The sequence below is a fragment of the Amblyraja radiata genome, chromosome 35 (assembly GCF_010909765.2).
Source record: "Amblyraja radiata isolate CabotCenter1 chromosome 35, sAmbRad1.1.pri, whole genome shotgun sequence".
NCBI lineage: Eukaryota > Metazoa > Chordata > Chondrichthyes > Rajiformes > Rajidae > Amblyraja > Amblyraja radiata.
This window is the reverse complement of record NC_045990.1, coordinates 19,072,159-19,092,411: the sequence shown is the minus strand read 5'-3', so window position 1 is coordinate 19,092,411 and position 20,253 is coordinate 19,072,159. Positions and strand designations below refer to the sequence as shown.

The 20,253-nt window shown below is 50.7% G+C and overlaps 1 protein-coding gene across 1 annotated transcript; it reads left to right on the top strand.

The window, feature by feature from the left end:
• Positions 1–317: 317 nt before the first annotated feature.
• On the top strand, positions 318–19,431 carry LOC116991880 (adhesion G protein-coupled receptor E1-like). Its single transcript, XM_033050856.1, has 10 exons — positions 318–321; positions 2,563–2,712; positions 4,906–5,025; positions 8,340–8,419; positions 10,070–10,180; positions 12,534–12,684; positions 14,761–14,886; positions 15,784–15,974; positions 17,141–17,390; positions 19,421–19,431. Exons 1-10 carry the CDS (start codon positions 318–320, stop codon positions 19,429–19,431), a joined length of 1,194 nt encoding a protein of 397 aa, XP_032906747.1.
• The last annotated feature ends 822 nt before the right edge of the window (positions 19,432–20,253 follow it).

Sequence of the window (20,253 nt, the reverse complement as noted above, 5' to 3'; positions counted from 1 at the left end):
TTACAACTAGTGTTGCCAACTGTCCCGTATTAGCCGGGACATCCCGTATATTGGGCTAAATTGGTGTGTCCTGTACGGGACCGCCCTTGTCCCGTATTTGACCGCTACTACTCGGGTCGAGGGGACTGTCGGGTCGGAGCGCCGCGTCCTGCCCTGCCTCACCCATCCCGACGTAGTGCAGCCCGTGGAGTGCAGCAGCAGCAGCGCCTCGCCCGTGGCCCCGTCGTTCGGCAGCCCGGCCAGCTGTCCGACCTTCGAACCTTCGCTTACCGCCGACACCGCCACCACCCCTCCTTCTCATGGCCGATCATCGGTTCATGAGTTGGACGGGGCGTCGGACTTTGCACGGCCCGGGCCAAAACTCCTCAGCTGGCCCGCCGGCTGGGCTTTGTGTGCAGTCCAGCACCCGGGGCCAACTCATCATTCACCCAGCCACGGCCGAGTCGGTCCAGGAATTGCCCTCGGGACTTTGCCCGTATTTGACCTTTTGTCCCTTATTGGTGAGAAAGTTGGCAGCCCTAGTTATCACCCAAGCCAACGTTGGTATTACCATTGCTGGAGTAACTCAGTGGGACAGGCAGCATCTCTGGAGAGGAGGAATGGGCGACATTTCTTCTTCAGACTCGACCCGAAACGTCACCCATTCCTTCTCTCCAGAGATGCTGCCTGACCCGCCAAGTTACTCCAGCATTTTGTGTCCCACTTCGGTGTAAACCAGCATCTACAGTTCCTTCCTACACACTTAATATTACCAATGCCTGCCCTTGAGTGTTATGGTTAAGTTTAGATGTAGATTCATTATCATCACCAGTACTGAGGTATAGTGACAAGCTTTGTTTTGCATGCTTTCTAATCAAATCAGATAACACTATAGCATGGGCAAGTTGGGCCAAAGGGCCTGTTTCCACATTGTGGGACTCTATGACTGTATATGAATACAATCATGTCAGACTCAAGTACAATAGGTAGAGCAAAGTGGCGGCTCGGAGGTGCAGCGGTCGAGTTGCTGACTCACAGCGCCAGAGACACGAGTTCCATCTTGACTACGGGAGCTGCCTGTATGACCTTCCCGTGACCTGCGTGGGTTTTCTCCGGGTGCTCCAGCTTCCTCCCACACTCCAAAGACGTGCAGGTTTGCAGGTTAATTGGCTTCTGTAACTTATCCCTAGCGTGTAGGTTAGAACTAGTGTAGGGGTGTTTGCTGTTCGGTACAGGCTTGGTGGGCCTGTTCCCACGCTGTATCTCCAAAGTAAACAAGGGGGAAGATGCAGAGTGCAGAATATAGTTCTCAGCATTGTAGTGCATCAGGTCGAGACCCATCAATAGACAATAGACAACAGGTGCAGGAGGAGGCCATTCGGCCCTTCAAGCCAGCACCGCCATTCAATGTGATCATGGCTGATCATTCCCAATCAGTACCCCGTTCCTGCCTTCTCCCCATATCCCCTGACTACGCTTTCTTTAAGAGCCCTATCTAGCTCTCTCTTGAAAGTGTCCAGAGAGCTGGCCTCCACCGCCGTCTGAGGCAGAGAATTCCACAGACTCACCACTCTCTGTGAGAAAAAGTGTTTCCTCGTCTCTGTTCTAAATGGCTTACCCCTTATTCTTAAACTGTGGCCCCTGGTTCTGGACTCCCCCAACATCGGGAACATGTTTCCTGCTTCTAGCGTGTCCAAACCCTGAATAATCTTATATGTCTCAATAAGATTCCCTCTCAAGTTCAAGTGAGTTCGAGAGAGTTTATTGTCATGTGTCCCAGATAGGACAATGACATTCTTGCTTTGTTTCAGCAGACAGAACATAGTAGGCATTTACTACAAAACAGATCAGTGTGTCCATATACCACTATATAAATATATCCGTCTAATCCTTCTAAACTTCAGAGTATGCAAGCCCAGCCCCTCCATTCTCTCAGCATATGACAGTCCCGCCATCCCGGGAATTAACTGTAGTCAGACTGAGAGTCAGGGGAGAGGGAGACACAGAGATAAGGACGTGCATGATGTGAAATTGAGACATCAAAGAGGATGAGGCTCAAGGAAAATATAGAATAGATCATTGTTAGCTCGGTTAAGGTGACGACGAAACATACAGAGATCACATTTAATCAGAGGGACAGCCAGACTGGTCAGAGAACTAGGAAGAGGGAGAGAAGGAGAGAGAGGGGATGCAAGGGTTACTTGAAGTTAGAGAAATCAATATTCATACTGTGTTGGAAGGGACTGCAGGTGCTGGATTAAGTGGAAAATAGACACAAAAAGCTGGAGTAACTCAGCGGGACAGGCAGCATCTCCGGAGAGAAGGAATCATACTGCTGGGCTGGAAGCTGCCCAAGCAGAATATGAGATGCTGCTGGTCCCCCAATTTGCACTGGGCCTCACTCTGACAATGGAGGAGGCCCAGGACAGAAAGATCAGTGTGGGGTTGGGAGGGGGGGTTGAAGTGTTTGGCAACCGGGAGATCAGGTAGGTCAAGGTAGATGGGTCCTGCTGTAGATCATTCTGTATATATGTATAGTATTATCAGATCTGTTGTGAGTTGGTCTCCACTGTCCCGTTACAGATTACGATGAATGTCACACCGTTAAAACCATCTGTGGCCCCCACGCCAGTTGCCACAACACCGCGGGAGGGTTCTTCTGCCTCTGCCACACTGGCTTTGCCCAGCTGTCCGGCAAGACCAACTTTACAGGTTACGGCGCTGGCTGCCAAGGTAAGGAGACCGGCCAGACCCAGCTTCACTCCTCTCCTGGGCCTGTGGAGCTAAGTCAACCTCTGTAGGCCGAACCTCCTCTCCAGAGCCTGTGGGCCGGAGGCAGGCCCTGTAGGCCTATCCATCTCTCCATGGCTTGTGGCCCTGAACATGGCTTGTGGTCTCTGTAGGCCCAACCTCCTCTCCTGGGCCTGTGGACCTCAGTCAGCCTTTGTAGGCCGAACCTCCTCTCCTGGGGCCTCGGGACGGCTGCTATGGAGAGGAGGCGGTTGCCCACCTCTCCGCAGAGCGTGGATTTGTTAAGAGGCTCTGGGGAATGAAGCACGATTCATGAAAAGTGGGAGAGTCTAGGACTAGAGGTCACAGCCTCAGAATAAAAGGATGTACCTTTAGGAAGGAGATGAGGAAGAATTTCTTTAGTCAGAGGGTGGTGAATCTGTGGAATTCTTTGCCACAAAAGGCTGTGGAGGCCAAGTTAGTGGATATATTTAAGGCAGAGAGATAGATTCTTGATTGCTACGGGTGTCAGGGGTTATGGGGAGAAGGCGGGGGTTTGGGGTTAGGAGAAAGAGATAGATCAGCCATGATTAAATGGTAGAGAAGACTTGATGGGCCGAATGGCCTTATTCCACTCCTAACAATTATGACCTTATGACCATTCAATCATGGCTGATGTATCTTCCCCTCTCAATACCATTCTCCTGCCTTCTCCCCATAACCTTAGAGGCCCTTACTAATCATGTGTTTTTTTTGTTAGACGTATACATAGATGGGACGGTTGGCAAGTTCGTGGCCGGCAGCAGAATTGGAGGAGTTGCGTTGCAGACAGTGAGAAAGACTGTCAAAGTGTGCAGCATGAAACAGATCAGAAACGGGCAGAGGAATGGCAAATGGAGTTTAGTCTGAACAAGTGTGAGGTGTTGCACTTTGGCAGGCCAAATATAAGGGGGTAGTCTATAGTTGGATGTGGAGAGGATGCTGCCACTAGTGGGAGAGTCCAGGACCAGAGGCCACAGCCTCAGAATTAAAGGATGTACCTTTAGAAAGGAGATGAGGAGGAATTTCTTTAGTCAGAGGGTGGTGAATCTGTGGAATTCATTGCCACAGACGGCTGTGGAGGCCAAGTCAGTGGATATTTTAGATAGCTTCTTGATTAGTACGGGTGTCAGGGGCTATGGGGAGAAGGCAGGAGAATGTGGTTGAGAGGAAAAGATAGATCAGCCATGTTTAAGAAAGAACTGCAGATGCTGGAACAATCGAAGGTAGACAAAAATTACTGGAGAAACTCAGCGGGTGAGGCAGCATCTATGGAGAGAAGGAATAGGCAACGTTTCGGGTTGATACCCTTCTTCAGTCTGAAGAAGGGTCTCGACCCAAAACGTCGCCTATTCCTTCTCTCCATAGATACTGCCTCACCTGATAGATCAGCTCTGATTGAGTGGCGGAGTAGACTTGATGGGCCGAATGGCCTAATTCTGCTCCTATCACTCAGGAACTTATCAGCATGAACTTAATGACAAGGCCCCGAGCACCATTGATGTACAGAGGGGTCCAATAGCTTAACTCCCTAAAAGGACGGCTTTAAGGTGAGTGAGTTTAAAAGAGTGCCTGGAACGCACTGCCAGGGGTGGTGGTGGAGGTAGATACGATAGTGGTGTTTAAGAGACTTTTAGATAGACACTTGGGTAAGTAGGGAATGGAGGGATATGGATTACGTGCAGGAACAGAAGATTCGTTTAACCTGGTATCGTGTTCGGCACGGACATTGTGGGCAGAAGGGCCTCTTCCTGTGCTGTACTGTTCTATGAGTAGGAAAGAACTGCAGAAAGATGCTGGTTGAAATCAAAGAGAGACACAAAACGCTGGAGTAACTCAGCGGGACAGGCAGCATCTCTGGAGAGAAGGAATGGGTGACGTTTCAGGTCTTGACCTCTTCCCCGACGCTCAATCTGAAGAAGGGTCTCGACCCGAAACGTCACCCATTCCTTCTCTCCAGAGATGCTGCCTGTCCTGCTGAGTTATAGAGTGGAAACAGGCCCTTCGGCCCAACTTAACCACCCCGGCCAACAATGTCCCAGCGACCCTAGTCCCACTTGCCTGCGCTTGGTCCATAACCCTCTACATTTGTCCTACTCCAGCTTTTAGTGTCTATGCTGTTCTACGTTCTATGATGGTGTCTCCCACCCCCTGCAGATGTCGATGAGTGTTTGCAACAGCCCTGTGGTCCCCATGGCGTCTGCATCAATGCTGAAGGAACCTTCCTATGTTCTCACATGACACCGCCCATGACCAGCCATCTCCAGACAACTCTCAGTAAGGATGTGTGCAGCAAGATAACTGCAGATGCTGGTTTACACCGAAGATAGACTCTAGACTCTGGGACTCTATTCCCTGGAGTGTTGGAGGATGAGGCGTGACAAAAATGCTGCAGAAACTCAGCGGGTGCAGCAGCATCTATGGAGCGAAGGAAATAGGCAACGTTTCTGGCCGAATCCCTTCTTCAGACTGATGTAGGGTGGAGGGGGAGGGAGGGGGAGAAGAAAGGAGAAAGGAAGAGGAGGAGCCCGAGGGCTGAGGGAGAGCTGAGAAGGGGAGGAGACAGCAAGGGCTACCGGAAATTGGAGAAGTCAATGTTTATGCCGCTAGGGTGCGGACTGCCCAAGCGGAATATGAGGTGCTGCTCTTATAGGATGAGGGGTGATCTTATAGAGGTGTATAAAATCATGAGAGGAATAGATCGGGTAGACGCACCTCAGGGAGTCTCTTGTCCAGAGTAGGGGAATCAAGGACAAAAAGACATAGGTTTAAGGTGAAGGGGGAAAGATTTGGAATCTGAGGGGTAACATTTCCACACACAGAGGGTGGTGGGTGTATGGAACAAGCTGCCATAGGAGGTACTTGAGGCTGGGACTATCGCAACGTTTAAGAAACGGTTAGACAAGTACATGGATAGGACAGGTTTGGAGGGATATGGATCAAACGCGGGCAGGTGGGACTAGTGTAGCTGGGACATCTTGGCTAGTGTGAACAAGTTGGGCCGAAGGGCCTGTTTCAACTCTATGACCGTGACTCGATAGACACAAAATGCTGGAGTAACTCAGCGGGACAGGCAGCATCTCTGGAGAGAAGGAATGGGTGAGGCTTCGGGTCGAGACCCTTCTTCAGACTGAGTGTCAGGGGAGAGGAAGACACAGGGATATAGAAACATAGAAACATAGAAATTAGGTGCAGGAGTAGGCCATTCGGCCCTTCGAGCCTGCACCGCCATTCAATATGATCATGGCTGATCATCCAACTCAGTATCCCGTACCTGCCTTCTCTCCATACCCTCTGATCCCCTTAGCCACAAGGGCCACATCTAACTCCCTCTTAAATATAGCCAATGAACTGGCCTCAACTACCCTCTGTGGCGGAGAGTTCCAGAGATTCACCACTCTCTGTGTGAAAAAAGTTTTTCTCATCTCGGTTTTAAAGGATTTCCCCCTTATCCTTAAGCTGTGACCCCTTGTCCTGGACTTCCCCAACATCGGGAACAATCTTCCTGCATCTAGCCTGTCCAACCCCTTAAGAATTTTGTAAGTTTCTATAAGATCCCCTCTCAATCTCCTAAATTCTAGAGAGTATAAACCAAGTCTATCCAGTCTTTCTTCATAAGACAGTCCTGACATCGCAGGTATCAGTCTGGTGATCCTTCTCTGCACTCCCTCTATGGCAATAATGTCCTTCCTCAGATTTGGAGACCAAAACTGTACGCAATACTCCAGGTGTGGTCTCACCAAGACCCTGTACAACTGCAGTAGAACCTCCCTGCTCCTATACTCAAATCCTTTTGCTATGAAAGCTAACATACCATTCGCTTTCGGTAAGGTGTGAAAAGGAGAGATCAAAGGGGAGGAAGTTCAAGGATAATGTAGAAAAGATCAGAGTTAGCTCGGGGGAAGGTGGCAACCAAAGATACTAGAGGAGCAAGATAGACCACTCCTATGTAATCCAATGGACTGATGTGTTGTACGCAACGGAACATCACTTCCGCCATTTTAGGAATAATACCCCGATCCCCGTTATGCCTCTCGCAGTTTAATCCGCGTCAGTCCATTGAAATTTGCAGTTTATCTTGGTCTATTTTAGCCTTCTATGATAAACCATTATTATCTTTGTTTATAATAAATAAGGTGGTTCTTTAAAACTGCGTATAAAATGGGTGACAATGCACAATGAAAGGTCTCTGGACCATATGCATTCTATGATCTTTGGTTTAATCAGTGTTGTGGGGGAACGGTATGTGTGTGTTTCTGTGTGTGAGTGGCAAGATAGGCTCCTCTAGTATCGTTGGTGGCAATGAAGCTTGCACAGGTAAAAGCTAATTCGGAGGACAGTCAGACTGGTCGGAGAACTAGGATGGGGAGGGATGGAGAGATGGGGATAGCATCATCATGGATGGACAATGGGAAAATAATTCACACACAGCAGAACATTCCCCCGTCAGTAATGGACCAGTGGCTCACAGCGAGGGGACTCAGGGACCCTTGCAGGCAGAGAGGTTATAAGGGGAGGGAACGGCAGAGGAGTTGAATAGCTACTCCATGGTTTAAACTGAAGGTAGACACAAAATGCTGGAGTAACTCAGCGGGGCAGGCAGCATCTCTGGAGAGAAGGAAAGGGCTACTTACTCCATGTATGTCTTCATTGAAGAAGATGGCACGGTGGCACAGCTGCTAGAGCCACTACAATACAATTTTACCTCACAACACTGGAGATCTGGGTTCGATCCCGACCTCGGGTGCTGTCTGTGTGGAGTTTGCACGTTCTCCCTGTGCCCGCGTGGGTTTCCACCGGGTGCTCCGGTTTCCCATCCTTCCTGAAGAGGTGCGGGTTTGTAGATTAATTGTCCCTCTGTAGATTGCCCCTCTGGGTGTAGTGGGTGGATGAGAAAGGGGAATAACATAGAACTAGTGTGAATGGGTGATCGATGGTCGGCATGGACTCAGTGGGCCGAAGGGCCTGTTTCCGTGCTGTATCTCTAAACTAATCAGAACGTTCCCGAGACTGGGAGGGAGGTAGGTAGGGAGAGAGGGAGGGAGAGAAGGAGAGAGGGATGGAGAAAGAGAGGGAGGGAGTGAGGGAGGGATGGAGTGAGAGAGAGAGACAGAGGGAGAGAGAGAGAGCGTGGGAGAGAGAGAAGGAGTGAGCGAGGGTGGAAGAGAGAGGGAGTGAGGGGGGAGGGAGGGAGGAATGGAGTGAGAGAGAGAGAGAGAGAGAGAGTGTGAGAGAGAGAGCGAGAGAGAGAGAGGGAGGGAGTGTGGGGGGAGAGGGAGAGAGGGGGTGTGGGAGAGAGGGGGTGTGGGAGAGAGGGGAGGTGGGAGGGAGGGAGGGAGAGGGAGAGGAAGGGATGGCGGGAAGGAAGGAGGGAGGGAGGGAGAAAGGGCGGGAGAGAGGGAGGGAATGAGGCAGCATGGGAGGGAGAGAAGGAGAGAGAGGGAGAGAGTGGGGGAAGGGAGGGAGGGAGAAAGAATGAGCAGACATAGCTGATGTACGGATCACAGAAGCATTCCCAGTTCACCCGCAAGTGTGGTTCTGAAGCTATTCCAATATCCTGATTGAAATGTTCACCTCCCCACTTCCCACAGGCCCGTTTGTGCATTGCCTGTCCAACCTGCTGAAGGATCAATCCATCATCGACAACTGTTTCACCAAGCGACTCCAGCAGGTACTTTATTCATGGACCTTCAACACCAGAAAATCCATCCTGACCATGGGTGCTGTCTGTACGGAGTTTGCACGTTCTCCCCGTGACCTGCGTAGGTTAATTGGCTTGGTGTATGTGTAAATTGTCCCTAGTGTGTGTAGGATAGTGTTAGTGTGCGGGGATCGCTGGTCGGTGCGGACTAGGTGGGCATAAGGGCCTGTTTCCGCGCTGTATCTCTAAAGTAAACTAATCAGTAAAATTACACGTACAAGTCTCCCCACCACCCTTGTCAATCCCATTGTCCGCACAGGATGCCTTTACATTAGACTTTAGAGATACAGCACGGAAACAGGCCCTTCGGCCCACCAAGTCCATACCAACCAGCGATCCCCGCACACTAACACTATCCTACACACTCTAAGGACAATGTACAATTTAACAGGCCAATTAACCTGCAAATCTGTACATGTGGGAGGAAACCGGAGCACCCGGAGAAAACCGGAGCACCCGGAGAAAACCCACGCGGGTCACGGGGAGAACGTACAGCTCCCGTAGTCAGGATGGAACCTGGGTCTCCGGCGCTGTGAAGCAGCACCTCTAGCGCTGCGCCACCGTGCCACCCTAGTTGATCTATTTTCCCCTCTCAACGCCATTCCCCTGCCTTCTCTCTGTCACTCCCACTCTCTCCTTCATTTTATCGCGATGCATCACAGCTCGGTTTGGGAACAGCTCCATCCAAGACCACAAGCAATCGCAGAGAATTGTGGACGCAGCCCAGACCATCACACAAACCAACCTCCCTTCCATTGTCAGTGAGCGAGCATAGGGAAGCATTCACTGTAATAAATCAAGCATAAAAAAAGCTTCATGTTTTCCATCCAGTGAGAAATACAGAAGTTGGAAGTCTTACTTGTCCTATCCTTGCAGAGACAGGACTCCATCTACACCTCACGCTGCCTCGGCAAGGCCAGCAGCAAAATCAAGGACCAGTCTCATCCCGGCCACTCCCTCTTCTCCCCTCAGGCGAGAGGAACTTAAGTGTGAAAACGCACACCTCCAGATTCAGGGACAGTTTCTTCCCAGCTGTTATCTGGCAAGTGAACCATCCTACCACAACCAGAGAGCGGTCCTGAACTATTATCTACCTCATCGGGGACCCTGGGACTATCTTTGATTGGACTTTGCTGGCTTTACCTTGCACTAAACATTATTCCCTTATCATGTATCTGTACACTGTGGACGGCTCGATTGTAATCATGTATTGTCTTTCCGCTGGTACACAAAAATGCTGGGGAAACTCAGCGGGTGCAGCAGCATCTATGGAGCGAAGGAAATAGGCGACGTTTCGGGCCGAAACCCTTCTTCAGACTGATGGGGGGTGGGGGAAAGAAAAAAGGGAGGTCTTTCCGCTGACTGGTTAGCACGCAACAAACAGCTTTTCACTGTACCTCGGTACACATGAGCTACATGTAAACTGAACTAAACTAAAGTGATGATCCAAACACAGGGCCATAGATCAAAGCCGCCATGGATATTGAATCATAGAGTCACAACTCGTCTATGCCGACCATCATGCCATCATGCTAAGCTGGTCCCATTTTCCTGCGTTTGGCCCGAATCGTCCGAAATCTAAATTTGTTGATACCTATTCTTTTTATTTCTGTCCTGAAGCCACCAGCCGATCAATTCTGTTCCCTGATCAACTCCACGCTAGCGTTTGCCAGGAGGATGTGTGAACAAAAAGGGGAATACCGCCAAAAGTCTGCCTCCGTCACTTTGAAGGTGAGTTTCTGAACTGTTGCTCCACCTTTCCTGGGTCTTCGGTGCCAGCTCTGAGCTTTAGTTTATGTTTAGTTCAGGAACAGCTTCTTCCCTTCTGTCACCCCTCCAGAACAAGCGGTCACAGTTTAAGGATAAGGGGGAAATCTTTTAGGACCGAGATGAGAAAAAAAATTTTCACACAGAGAGTGGTGAATCTGTGGAATTCTCTGCCACAGAAGGTAGTTGAGGCCAGTTCATTGGCTATATTTAAGAGGGAGTTAGAAGTGGCCCTTGTGGCTAAAGGGATCAGGGGGTATGGAGAGAAGGCAGGTACGGGATACTGAGTTGGATGATCAGCCATGATCATATTGAATGGCGGTGCAGGCTCGACGGGCCGAATGGCCTACTCCTGCACCTATTTTCTATGTTTCTATGTTTCTATGTTATCAGGCTTCTGAATGGCCCTTCCATAAGCTAGGGTACTGTCCCATTCACTTCACCGTGGATTGTGACCTTGTCGTGGTGGAGAAGCTTGTGTGGACCTGAGATCCTGAGAGTGATGCCGTCTGGAGCTACGTTCCTGGTTGGGCCACCCATGGCGGTAAGGTTGAGGGGGAGGTCTCTGACAAAGATCAATCCAACCAAGACTTCAACGTTGGAACAGGCGGAGGACGATGGCTGACCTTAGTGGAGCGTCACAACGGCTGGGAAGGCGGATGAAGGCTGCAGCAGAAAAGGGTCTCCGGTCGTCTTGGACTCCATGCCACTGGATCCTGACCTAGATCTGTCAAGGACCGTGGGGTGGCTGTCTGTGCAACAGTCTCCCCACGTTAAACAAAGTCACGCACAGGCGTCCTCCAACCCTGGAGACACCCATGGTCAGCCTATGGATCGGGGGGGGGGGGCCTAAGAAAGAATTTTCGATTCACCTCTACCCCATTGCGGACATTGGACTTTGTCTGTGGAACTGATGCGCTACAATGCTGAGAACTATATCCTGCACTCTGTATCTTCCCCTTTGCTCTACCTTTCGTACTTGAGTTTGTCTTGAGTTTGACATGAGTTATGTATGGTTTGGTTTAGTTTAGTTTAGAGATACAGCGCGGAAACAGTCCCTTCGGCCCACCAAGTCCGTGCCGACCAGCGATCCCCACACGCTAACATGAGCATCTCGCTCAGTAGCACCGACAGCTTGCGATCGCCGAGGTTGCCTGTGTGTATGAGCCGCGCTGCGTGGTCCCAGGGCTGAGCCCAAAGGTCCACAAGAGCAGTGCTTTCAGGCCCTCGTATTTGTCCTGATCCAGCGGCGCGCGAAGGTAAGAGACCAGGCGAGCGGTTGTCTCCTGAGCCAACGTGCCGACCGCATAGTAGTACCGGGTGTCGTCGGCTGTGATGCGTCAAATGTGGAACTAGGCCCCGACCTGCTGGAACCACACCTGGGGATGCGATGTCCAAAATACGGGCAGCTTCACGGAGACAGCGTTCTGCTGGGCCCGTTGAGGTTGATCGAGTCAAGTCAAGTCAAATCAAGTGGATATTTTTTAGGGCAGAGATTGATCGATTCGTGATTAGTTCGGGTGTTAGAGGTCATGGGGACAAGGCAGGAGAATGGGGTTAGAAGTGAAAGATGGATTGGCCATGATTGAATGGCGGAGGAGACTTGATGGGCCAAATGGCCTAATACTGCTTCTATTACATCTGACCTTATTCAGATACAGGTAGAAAGATACAGCTCGGAAACAGGGCCTTCGGCCTACCGAGTCCGCGCCGACCAGCGATCCCCACACATTCATACTACCCCACACACACTAGGGACAATTTACACATTTACACCAAGCTAATTAACCTACAAACCTGTACCTCTTCGGAGTGTGGGAGGGAACCGAAGATCTCGGAGAAAACCCACGCAGGTCACGGGGAGAACGTACAAACTCCGTACAGACAGCACCCGTAATCCAGAACTAGGGGCCAAACAGTTTAAGAATAAGGGGTAAGCCATTTAGGACGGAGATGAGGAAACACTTTTTCACACAGAGAGTTGTGAATCTGTGGAATTCTCTGCCTCAGAGGGCGGTGGAGGCCGGTTCTCTGGAAACTTTCAAGAGAGAGCTAGATAGGGCTCTTAAAGATAGCAGAGTCAGGGGATATGGGGAGAAGGCAGGAACGGGGTACTGATTGGGGATGATCAGCCATGATCACATTGAATGGCGGTGCTGGCTCGAAGGGGCGAATGGCCTAGTCCTGCACCTATTGTCTATTGTCTATTGTGGTCGGGATGGAACCTGGGGCTCCTGCGCTGTAAGGCAGCAACTCTACCGCTGCGCCACCGTGCCGCCCTTATGACATTTAATCAACAACTGTCTCTCACCCACAGGATGTGACGTCGTTTGGAAACAAGTTTGTTGCCGACGGTTCGGGGGTGGAGTCGGCAACGGTGTTCCTGGGAGCCATGGAGAACTTTGCCACGTTGGCCGCATTGGCCTCACCTACTCAAGAGCTCAAAGCCATCTCCAGTGCCCACTTGGGTAGGGTCTACACACAGACACTGCAGCATTTACCCCCGGGGGGGGGGGGCAGCTCATCGCCACTGCGCGATCATAGACCAACAATGCTGGAGTAACTCAGCGGGACAGGCAGCATCTATGGAGAGAAGGAATGGGTGACGTTTCGGGTCTACACCCTTCTTCAGACTGTGACTTTGACTGGACGATCAGTTTAGTTTGGTTTAGAGATACCGCACACTGTTGGTTCTATCACTAGGGACAGTTTAGGCTTTAGAGATAGCAGGCCGTTCAGCCCATCGAGTCCACGCCGAGCATCGATTACCCCAAACACTAGTTCTATCCCACACACTAGGGACAGTTTAGGCTTTAGAGATAACAGGCCATTCAGCCCATCGAGTCCACGCCGAGCATCGATCACCCCAAACACTAGTTCTATCCCACACACTAGGGACAGTTTAGGCTTTAGAGATAGCAGGCCATTCAGCCCATCGAGTCCACGCCGAGCATCGATTACCCCAAACACTAGTTCTATCCCACACACTGGGGACAATTTACAGAAGCCAATTAACCTACAAACCCGCATGTCTTTGGAACGTTGGAGGAAACTGGAGATCTTGGAGAAATCCCACGCAGGTCACGAAGAGAACATACAAACTCCGTACAGACAGCACCCATAGTCAGGATAGAACCCGGGTCTCTGGCGCTGTGAGGCAGCAACTCTACCGCTGCGACACCGTGCCACCCGTTATCTTTATAACTTAATCTCATCTTGTCAGAGTTAAGGGCCTGTCCCACTGTACGAGGTAATTCAAGAGCTCACCCCAGTTTTTAAAAAATCAAACTCGTGGTAAGAACGTAGAATGTACGTAGCGGGTACGTCGTACCTCGGGACATCTCTAAGCGGCTCGTAACGCTAATGGCAGGTACTCGGGAAATGCGGTAAACTCGTGAAGACTCGTGAATATTTTTCAACATGTTGAAAAATGTCCACGAGAGCCCCGAGTACCGACGAGCGGCCATTACCGTAATTCTCCGAGTTCGAATCAGGGGACACTTGGGAGAACCCTTGAATTAGCTCGTACAGTGGGACAGCCCCATTACAGAGTTACAGACCAACAGTGAGCCCCCAACAAACAACGCCACACCAGGGTGACTTCTGGGATCTTGCTGTGCATAAATGGTCTGCCACATTCCCCACCCTCTGTTGATACCATCCCCTTGGGATTGAGGTTGGCTTTCTAGCAGGGGAGGCCCGGTTGCATCGTGGCTTGGTTCGGCAACTTGAGCGTCCAGGAGTGGAAAAGGCTGCAAAAAGTTGTAAACACTGCCCAGTCCATCATCGGCTCTGACCTACCTACCATCGAGGGGATCTATCGCAGTCGCTGCCTCAAAAAGGCTGGCAGCATGATCATGGATCCACACCATCCTGACCACAAACTCCTCTCCCCGCTACCTTCAGGTAGAAGGTACAGGAGCCTGAAATCTGCAACATCCAGGTTCAGGAATAGCTGCTTCTCCACAGCCATCAGGCTATTAAACACAACTTCAAACAAACTCTGAACTATAACAGCCTATTGCACTTTATCTGTTTATTTGTGTGTGTATATATATATTTGATGGTATATGGACACACTGATCTGTTCTGTATTTATGCCTACAATATCCTGTTGTGATGCAGCATGCAAGAATGTCATTGTCCTATCTGGAACACATGACAATAAACTCTCTTGACTTGACCTGACTTGATGGTGGTGCAGCGGTAGAGTTGCTGCCCCACAGCGCCAATGACCCGAGTTCCATCCCAACCACGGGTGCTGTCTGTACGGAGTTTGCATGCTCTCCCTGTGACCTGTAGGTTTTCCTCCGAGATCTTCTGTTTCCTCCCACACTCCAAAGACGTACAGGTTTGTAGGTTAAATGGTTTGGTATAAATGTAAAAATTGTCCCTAGTGTGTGTGTGTGTGTGTGTAGGATAGTGACAGTGTGCGGGGATTGCTAGTTGGCGTGGACTCAGTGGGCCAAAGGGCCTGTTTTTGTGCTGTATCTCTAAACTAAACCAAACTAAACTAAAGTGCCCTCGTTTCTCTTGGACCCTAGATCTCGATGTGCGGGTCATTGATGTGACCAACCGGAGGTTCTTGGCACACGAGAGGTTAACGCTACGAGCAAAGAACGACACTCTGGATATTTACATGAAGACTGTGACTGAGGAGCAACAAACAGGTGAGACTAAAAGGCCTGTCCCACGAGCATGCGACTGCATGCGGCAAGCGCGACCTTACGTGGTCGCTTGAGCCGTACGGCCTCGCGGGGCCGGTACCACTTCGATCGCCTGAGCCGTATGGAGTTGTGCGGAGCTGGTCCCGACATCGCCCGGGCCATTCGGCGTGGCAACGGCCTGCCGGCCTGCAGCCGCATTGAGGCCGTACGCACCGCCTCGACATCATACGTCACGCGCGAACATCCCGCGGACTTCGCTCGAACTTCACGTCACTCACTTGACCTCCGCGCGGCCCCCGCTTGCCCCCGCTTTCGGTTTGGTCGCGCTTGCCGCATGCAGTCGCATGCTCGTGGGACAGGCCCTTAAGACAGGTTTGGATAGGTCAGGTTTCGAGGGATATGGGTCAAATGCAGGCAGGTGGGATTAGTGTACTTGCAGGCAGGTGGGATTAGGGCACGTTGGTTAGCATGGTCAAGTTGGGCAGAAGGGCCTGGTTCCACGGTGTACGACTCTTTGACTATGACTCTTTGCTTCAGCCTCCTAGTTCTCTGGTCTCTGAAGATACCTGCCCCTCTTTGAAAAAAAACCCTCTTCATCTGCACCACAAATTGATGAACTCGTCAAAACAGGGATCATGAACTTCCCAGGAAAGACACAAAATGCTGGAGTAACTCAGGCAGCATCTCTGGGGAACATGGATAGGTGGTGATTCGGGTCGAGACCCTTCTTCAGACTGATCGGTCTAAAGGAGGGTCCTGACCTATTTTTGTACACATAGGGTGGTGGGTGCACAGACCCACTGTGCTATCTTGTCCCCCCCTCCTCCCCACTCTGCTCTCCCCCACCCTCATGATGTGTCTGTGTCCCCACCCTCACTGTGCTCTCCCCCCCCCCTCCAGGTGCGTCAGTGGTGGTGTTCTTGTCCTACACGGACCTGCGTTCTCTACAGAGGGGGGAGTTTGTCACCGAGGGTCAGCCCCAGTCCCACCTCCTCACCTCCTCTGTCGTCTCCGTCGTCATCGGCAACCGCCGCCACCGCCAGCTCCGGGACGGCGTCAACATCACCCTGAGTCACACGTCACAGACCCAGGTGGGTACAGATGGCTCCGTGCCTTCTGGCTGCTCTTCGCACCCACCCTGCGCATCTTTGGACACCCTGTGCGTAGGGGAGAGGGTAGGGGGGCTGAAGTGTCCTGGTTGGGTTGCTCCTGGGCCTGGCCAAGCTGGCCATCCGCGAGTCACAGCGCCAGGCGGAAGAGGGCTCTGCCCGAGCCGGCTGCCTGCCCCTTTTCCGGGGTTACATCTGCGCCCGGGTGGTGTTAGAGAGGGTCTATGCGCTGTCAATGGGCACCATGGGGATTTCCGGGAACTGCTGGGCACCGCGGGGGTGGAATGTGTCCTTAATATGGATGGCGATGTAGTTACGAAAATTCAGTGATTAGATAATTGGGTGATTTGGTGTTATGCTGCTGGATGCGTTACAACTGGTTTGGTTTGTAAAGTATTATTTTTTATAGAAACATAGAAAATAGGTGCAGGAGTTGGCCATTCGGCCCTTCAGGCCAGCACCGCCATTCAATATGATCATGGCTCAGGATATGGGGAGAAGGCAGGAACGAGGAAACACTTTTTATCACAGAGGGCGGTGGAGGCAGGTTCTCTGGATGCTTTCAAGAGAGAGCTAGATAGGGCTCTTAAAAATAGCAGAGTCAGGGGATATGGGGAGAAGGTAGGAACGGGGTACTGATTGGGGATGATCAGCCATGATCACATTGAATGGCAGTGCTGGCTTGAAGGGCCGAATGGCCTACTCCTGCACCTATTGTCTATTGTCTATTGGCTGATCACCCAGAATCAGTACCCTGTTCCTGCTTTCTCCCCATATCCCTTGATTCCGTTAGCCCTAAGAGCTAAATCTAATGGTCTCCTAATCTGAGAATAGACTGTTCATTGGCTATATCTAAGAGGGAGTTAGATGTGGCCCTTGTGGCTAAAGGTATCAGGGGGTATGGAGAGAAGGCAGGGACAGGATACTGAGTTGGATGATCAGCCATGATTATATTGAATGGCGGTGCAGGCTCGAAGGGCCGAATGGCCTACTCCTGCACCTATTTTCTATGTTTCTCTGTTTCTAACTCTCTCTTGAATATATCCATTATAATAATGGAATCGATTATCTTGGAGTTGATAAAAGTGCAGGGAAGCTGAGGGTGACATTTATGTAACGGATGCTGTTGTGATCTGTGTTTGGTGCAGGGGTCGCTGAGTGACTGGCGGATATTTTGTGTTTACTGGAACCATTCGCCGTCTTCAAGCCATTGGTCACCGGAGGGGTGCGAAGTCATTCAGTCCAACGGCACACACACAACCTGTGGCTGCCAGCACCTCTCCAGCTTCGCTCTGCTCATCGCTACCAGCAAGGTAACCCCACCGGCAAACCGTCTCCAGCATCACGGGATCCTACCCAACCCTGCGCCAATCCAAAACGTTCTTCAACTGCGCTATCGTATCTGCCTCCACCACCACGCCTGGCAGTGCGTTCCAGGCTCCCACCACCCTCATCCCATCCACATCCCATCCATATCCCACCACTACCTCCATATCCTTCATATCCCTCCATATCCCCTCCATATCCCCTTCATATCCCCTCCCTATCTCTTCATATCCCCTCCATATCCCCATCCATATCCCCTTCATATCCCCTCCATATCCCCTCCCTATCTCTTCATATCCCCTCCATATCCCCTTCATATCCTCTCCCTATCTTCATATCCCCTTCATTTCCCCCCCATATCCCCTCCCTATCTCTTCATATCCCCTCCATATCCCCATCCATATCCCCTTCATATCCCCTCCATATCCCCACCCTATCTCTTCATATCCCCTTCATATCCCCTCCATATCCCCTTCATCTCCCCTTCATATCCCCTCCATATCCCCTTCATATCCCCTCCATAACCCCACCCTATCTCTTCATATCCCCTCCATCTCCCCTTCATATCCCCTCCCTATCTCATCATATCCTTCCATATCCTCTCCGTATCCCTCCATTCCCTGCATTTCCATGTACCTATCCAAAAATCTCCTGAACGCCACTATTGCATGTACCTCCACCACCACCCCTGGCAGCACGTTCCAGCACCCAACACCCTCTGGGTAAAAAACTTGCCCCGCACATCTCTGTTAAACATTACACCCTCTCACCTTAAAGCTACGCCCTCTAGTGTTTGATATTCTCATCCTGGGAAAAGGGTTCTGACTCTACCCTACCCTCTCATAATTGTATCTACTTCTATCAGATCTCCCTTCTAGAGCGAGAAAGACAGAGAGATAGAAGGAGAGAGACAAAGAGAGAGAGAGAGGGACAGAGACAGACAGATAGAGAGCAAATGAGAGAGACGGATTCAGAGACTGTGGCACGGTGGCACAGCGATAAAGTTGCTGCCTTACTGCACCAGGGACCCAGGTTCGATCCTGACTACGGGTGCTGTCTGTACGGAGTTTGTACGTTCTCCACATGACCTGCATGGGTTTGCTCCGGGTGCTCCGGTTTCTTCCCACACTCCAAAGACATGCAGGATTGTAGGTTAATTGGCTTTGGTAAAATTGTAAATTGTCCCCAGTGTGTGTAGGATAGTGTTAGTGTACGGGGTGATCACTGGTCAGCAAGTACTCGGTGGGCCGAAAGGCCTGTTTCCCTGCAGTATCTTTAAACTAAATTAAAGTTGTTTCCTGTCAGATTAGACAAACATTGCTACCAAGATCTTTTACCACTTTAGTTTAGAGATACAGTGAAGAAACATGCCCTTCGGCCCATCAAAACCACACCGCCCATCGATCACCCGTTCACGTTGTTTCAAGGTCAGTTTATTGGCACATGTACCAGTTAAGGGACAGTACATCAGTCTGAAGGAGGGTTTCGACCCGAAACGTTGCCTATTTCCTTTGCTCCAGAGATGCTGCTGCACCCGCTGAGTTTCTCCAGCATTTTTGTGTACCAAGGTACAGTGAAATTTGAGTTCCCATACAGCCATAGTAAGCGAAATGCAACAAGACACACAACCGCATAAAAGTTAACATAAACATCCATCCAAACCCGCCCTATCCACGTACCTGTCTAACTGTTTCTTAAATAGACAATAGACAATAGGTGCAGGAGGAGGCCATTTGTCCCTTCGAGCGAGCACCGCCATTCAATGTGATCATGGCTGATCATCCTCAATCATGGCTGATCACATTGAATGGCGGTGCTGGCTCGAAGGGCCGAATGGCCTACTCCTGCACCTATTGTCTATTGTAATACAATAAATTAATAATCGGTATGGCTGTTCTTGGCACCATGTTCGGCATAGACATTGTGGTCTAACTGCTCCCCATGGTATGTAATGTAATGTCCGTATTGTCTTTCCGCTGCCTGGATAGCACGCAGGCAACATAAGCGTTCCACCGTGACAATAAACGACACTGGTGCTGTGGGTTGGGGGAAGGGGACTTTGTTGTAACTAACGTCCCGTGTGCTTTGTGCCTGTGTGCCAGGGATGGTCTGACCAAGACAGGACCCTCACGCTGATCACTCTGGTTGGGCTCAGCACCTCGCTGGCGTGTCTGGCCCTGGCTGTAACCACCTTCCTGTGCTGCGTGCAGAAAAGGAACCTGCACGTCACCATCCACATCAACCTGTGCGTCACCATGTTCCTGGGGGAGCTCCTCTTCCTTCTTGGGGTCGAGTGGACCACCAACAAGGTGAGTGGCTGCGGACTACTGCTACCTCCTGCACAAACCCCAAACTCACCCACTTCACCACCAGTTTCCACCCTCAAATTCACTTGGACCATCCCAGACTGTCATGTCATAAGTGATAGCAGCAGAATTAAACAATTCGGCCCATCAAGTCTATTCAATCATGGCTGATCTATCTCCTCCTCCTAACCCCATTCTCCAGCCTTCTCCCCATAACCCCTGACACCCGTACTAATCAAGTATCTATCTATCTCTGCCTTCAAACATATCCACTGACTTGGCCTCCACAGCCTTCTGTAGCGAAGAATTCCATAGATTCACCACCCACTGATTCTTCCTCATAACATAGAAACATAGAAACATAGAAAATAGGTGCAGGAGTAGGCCATTCGGCCCTTCGAGCCTGCACCGCCATTCAATATGATCATGGCTGATCATCCAACTCAGTATCCTGTACCTGCCTTCTCTCCACACCCCCTGATACCTTTAGCCACAAGGGCCACATCTAACTCCCTCTTAAATATAGCCAATGAACTGACCTCAACTACCTTCTGTGGCAGAGAATTCCAGAGATTCACCATATCTCCTTCCTAAAATAACGTCCTTTAATTCTGAGGGATCCCACCTCT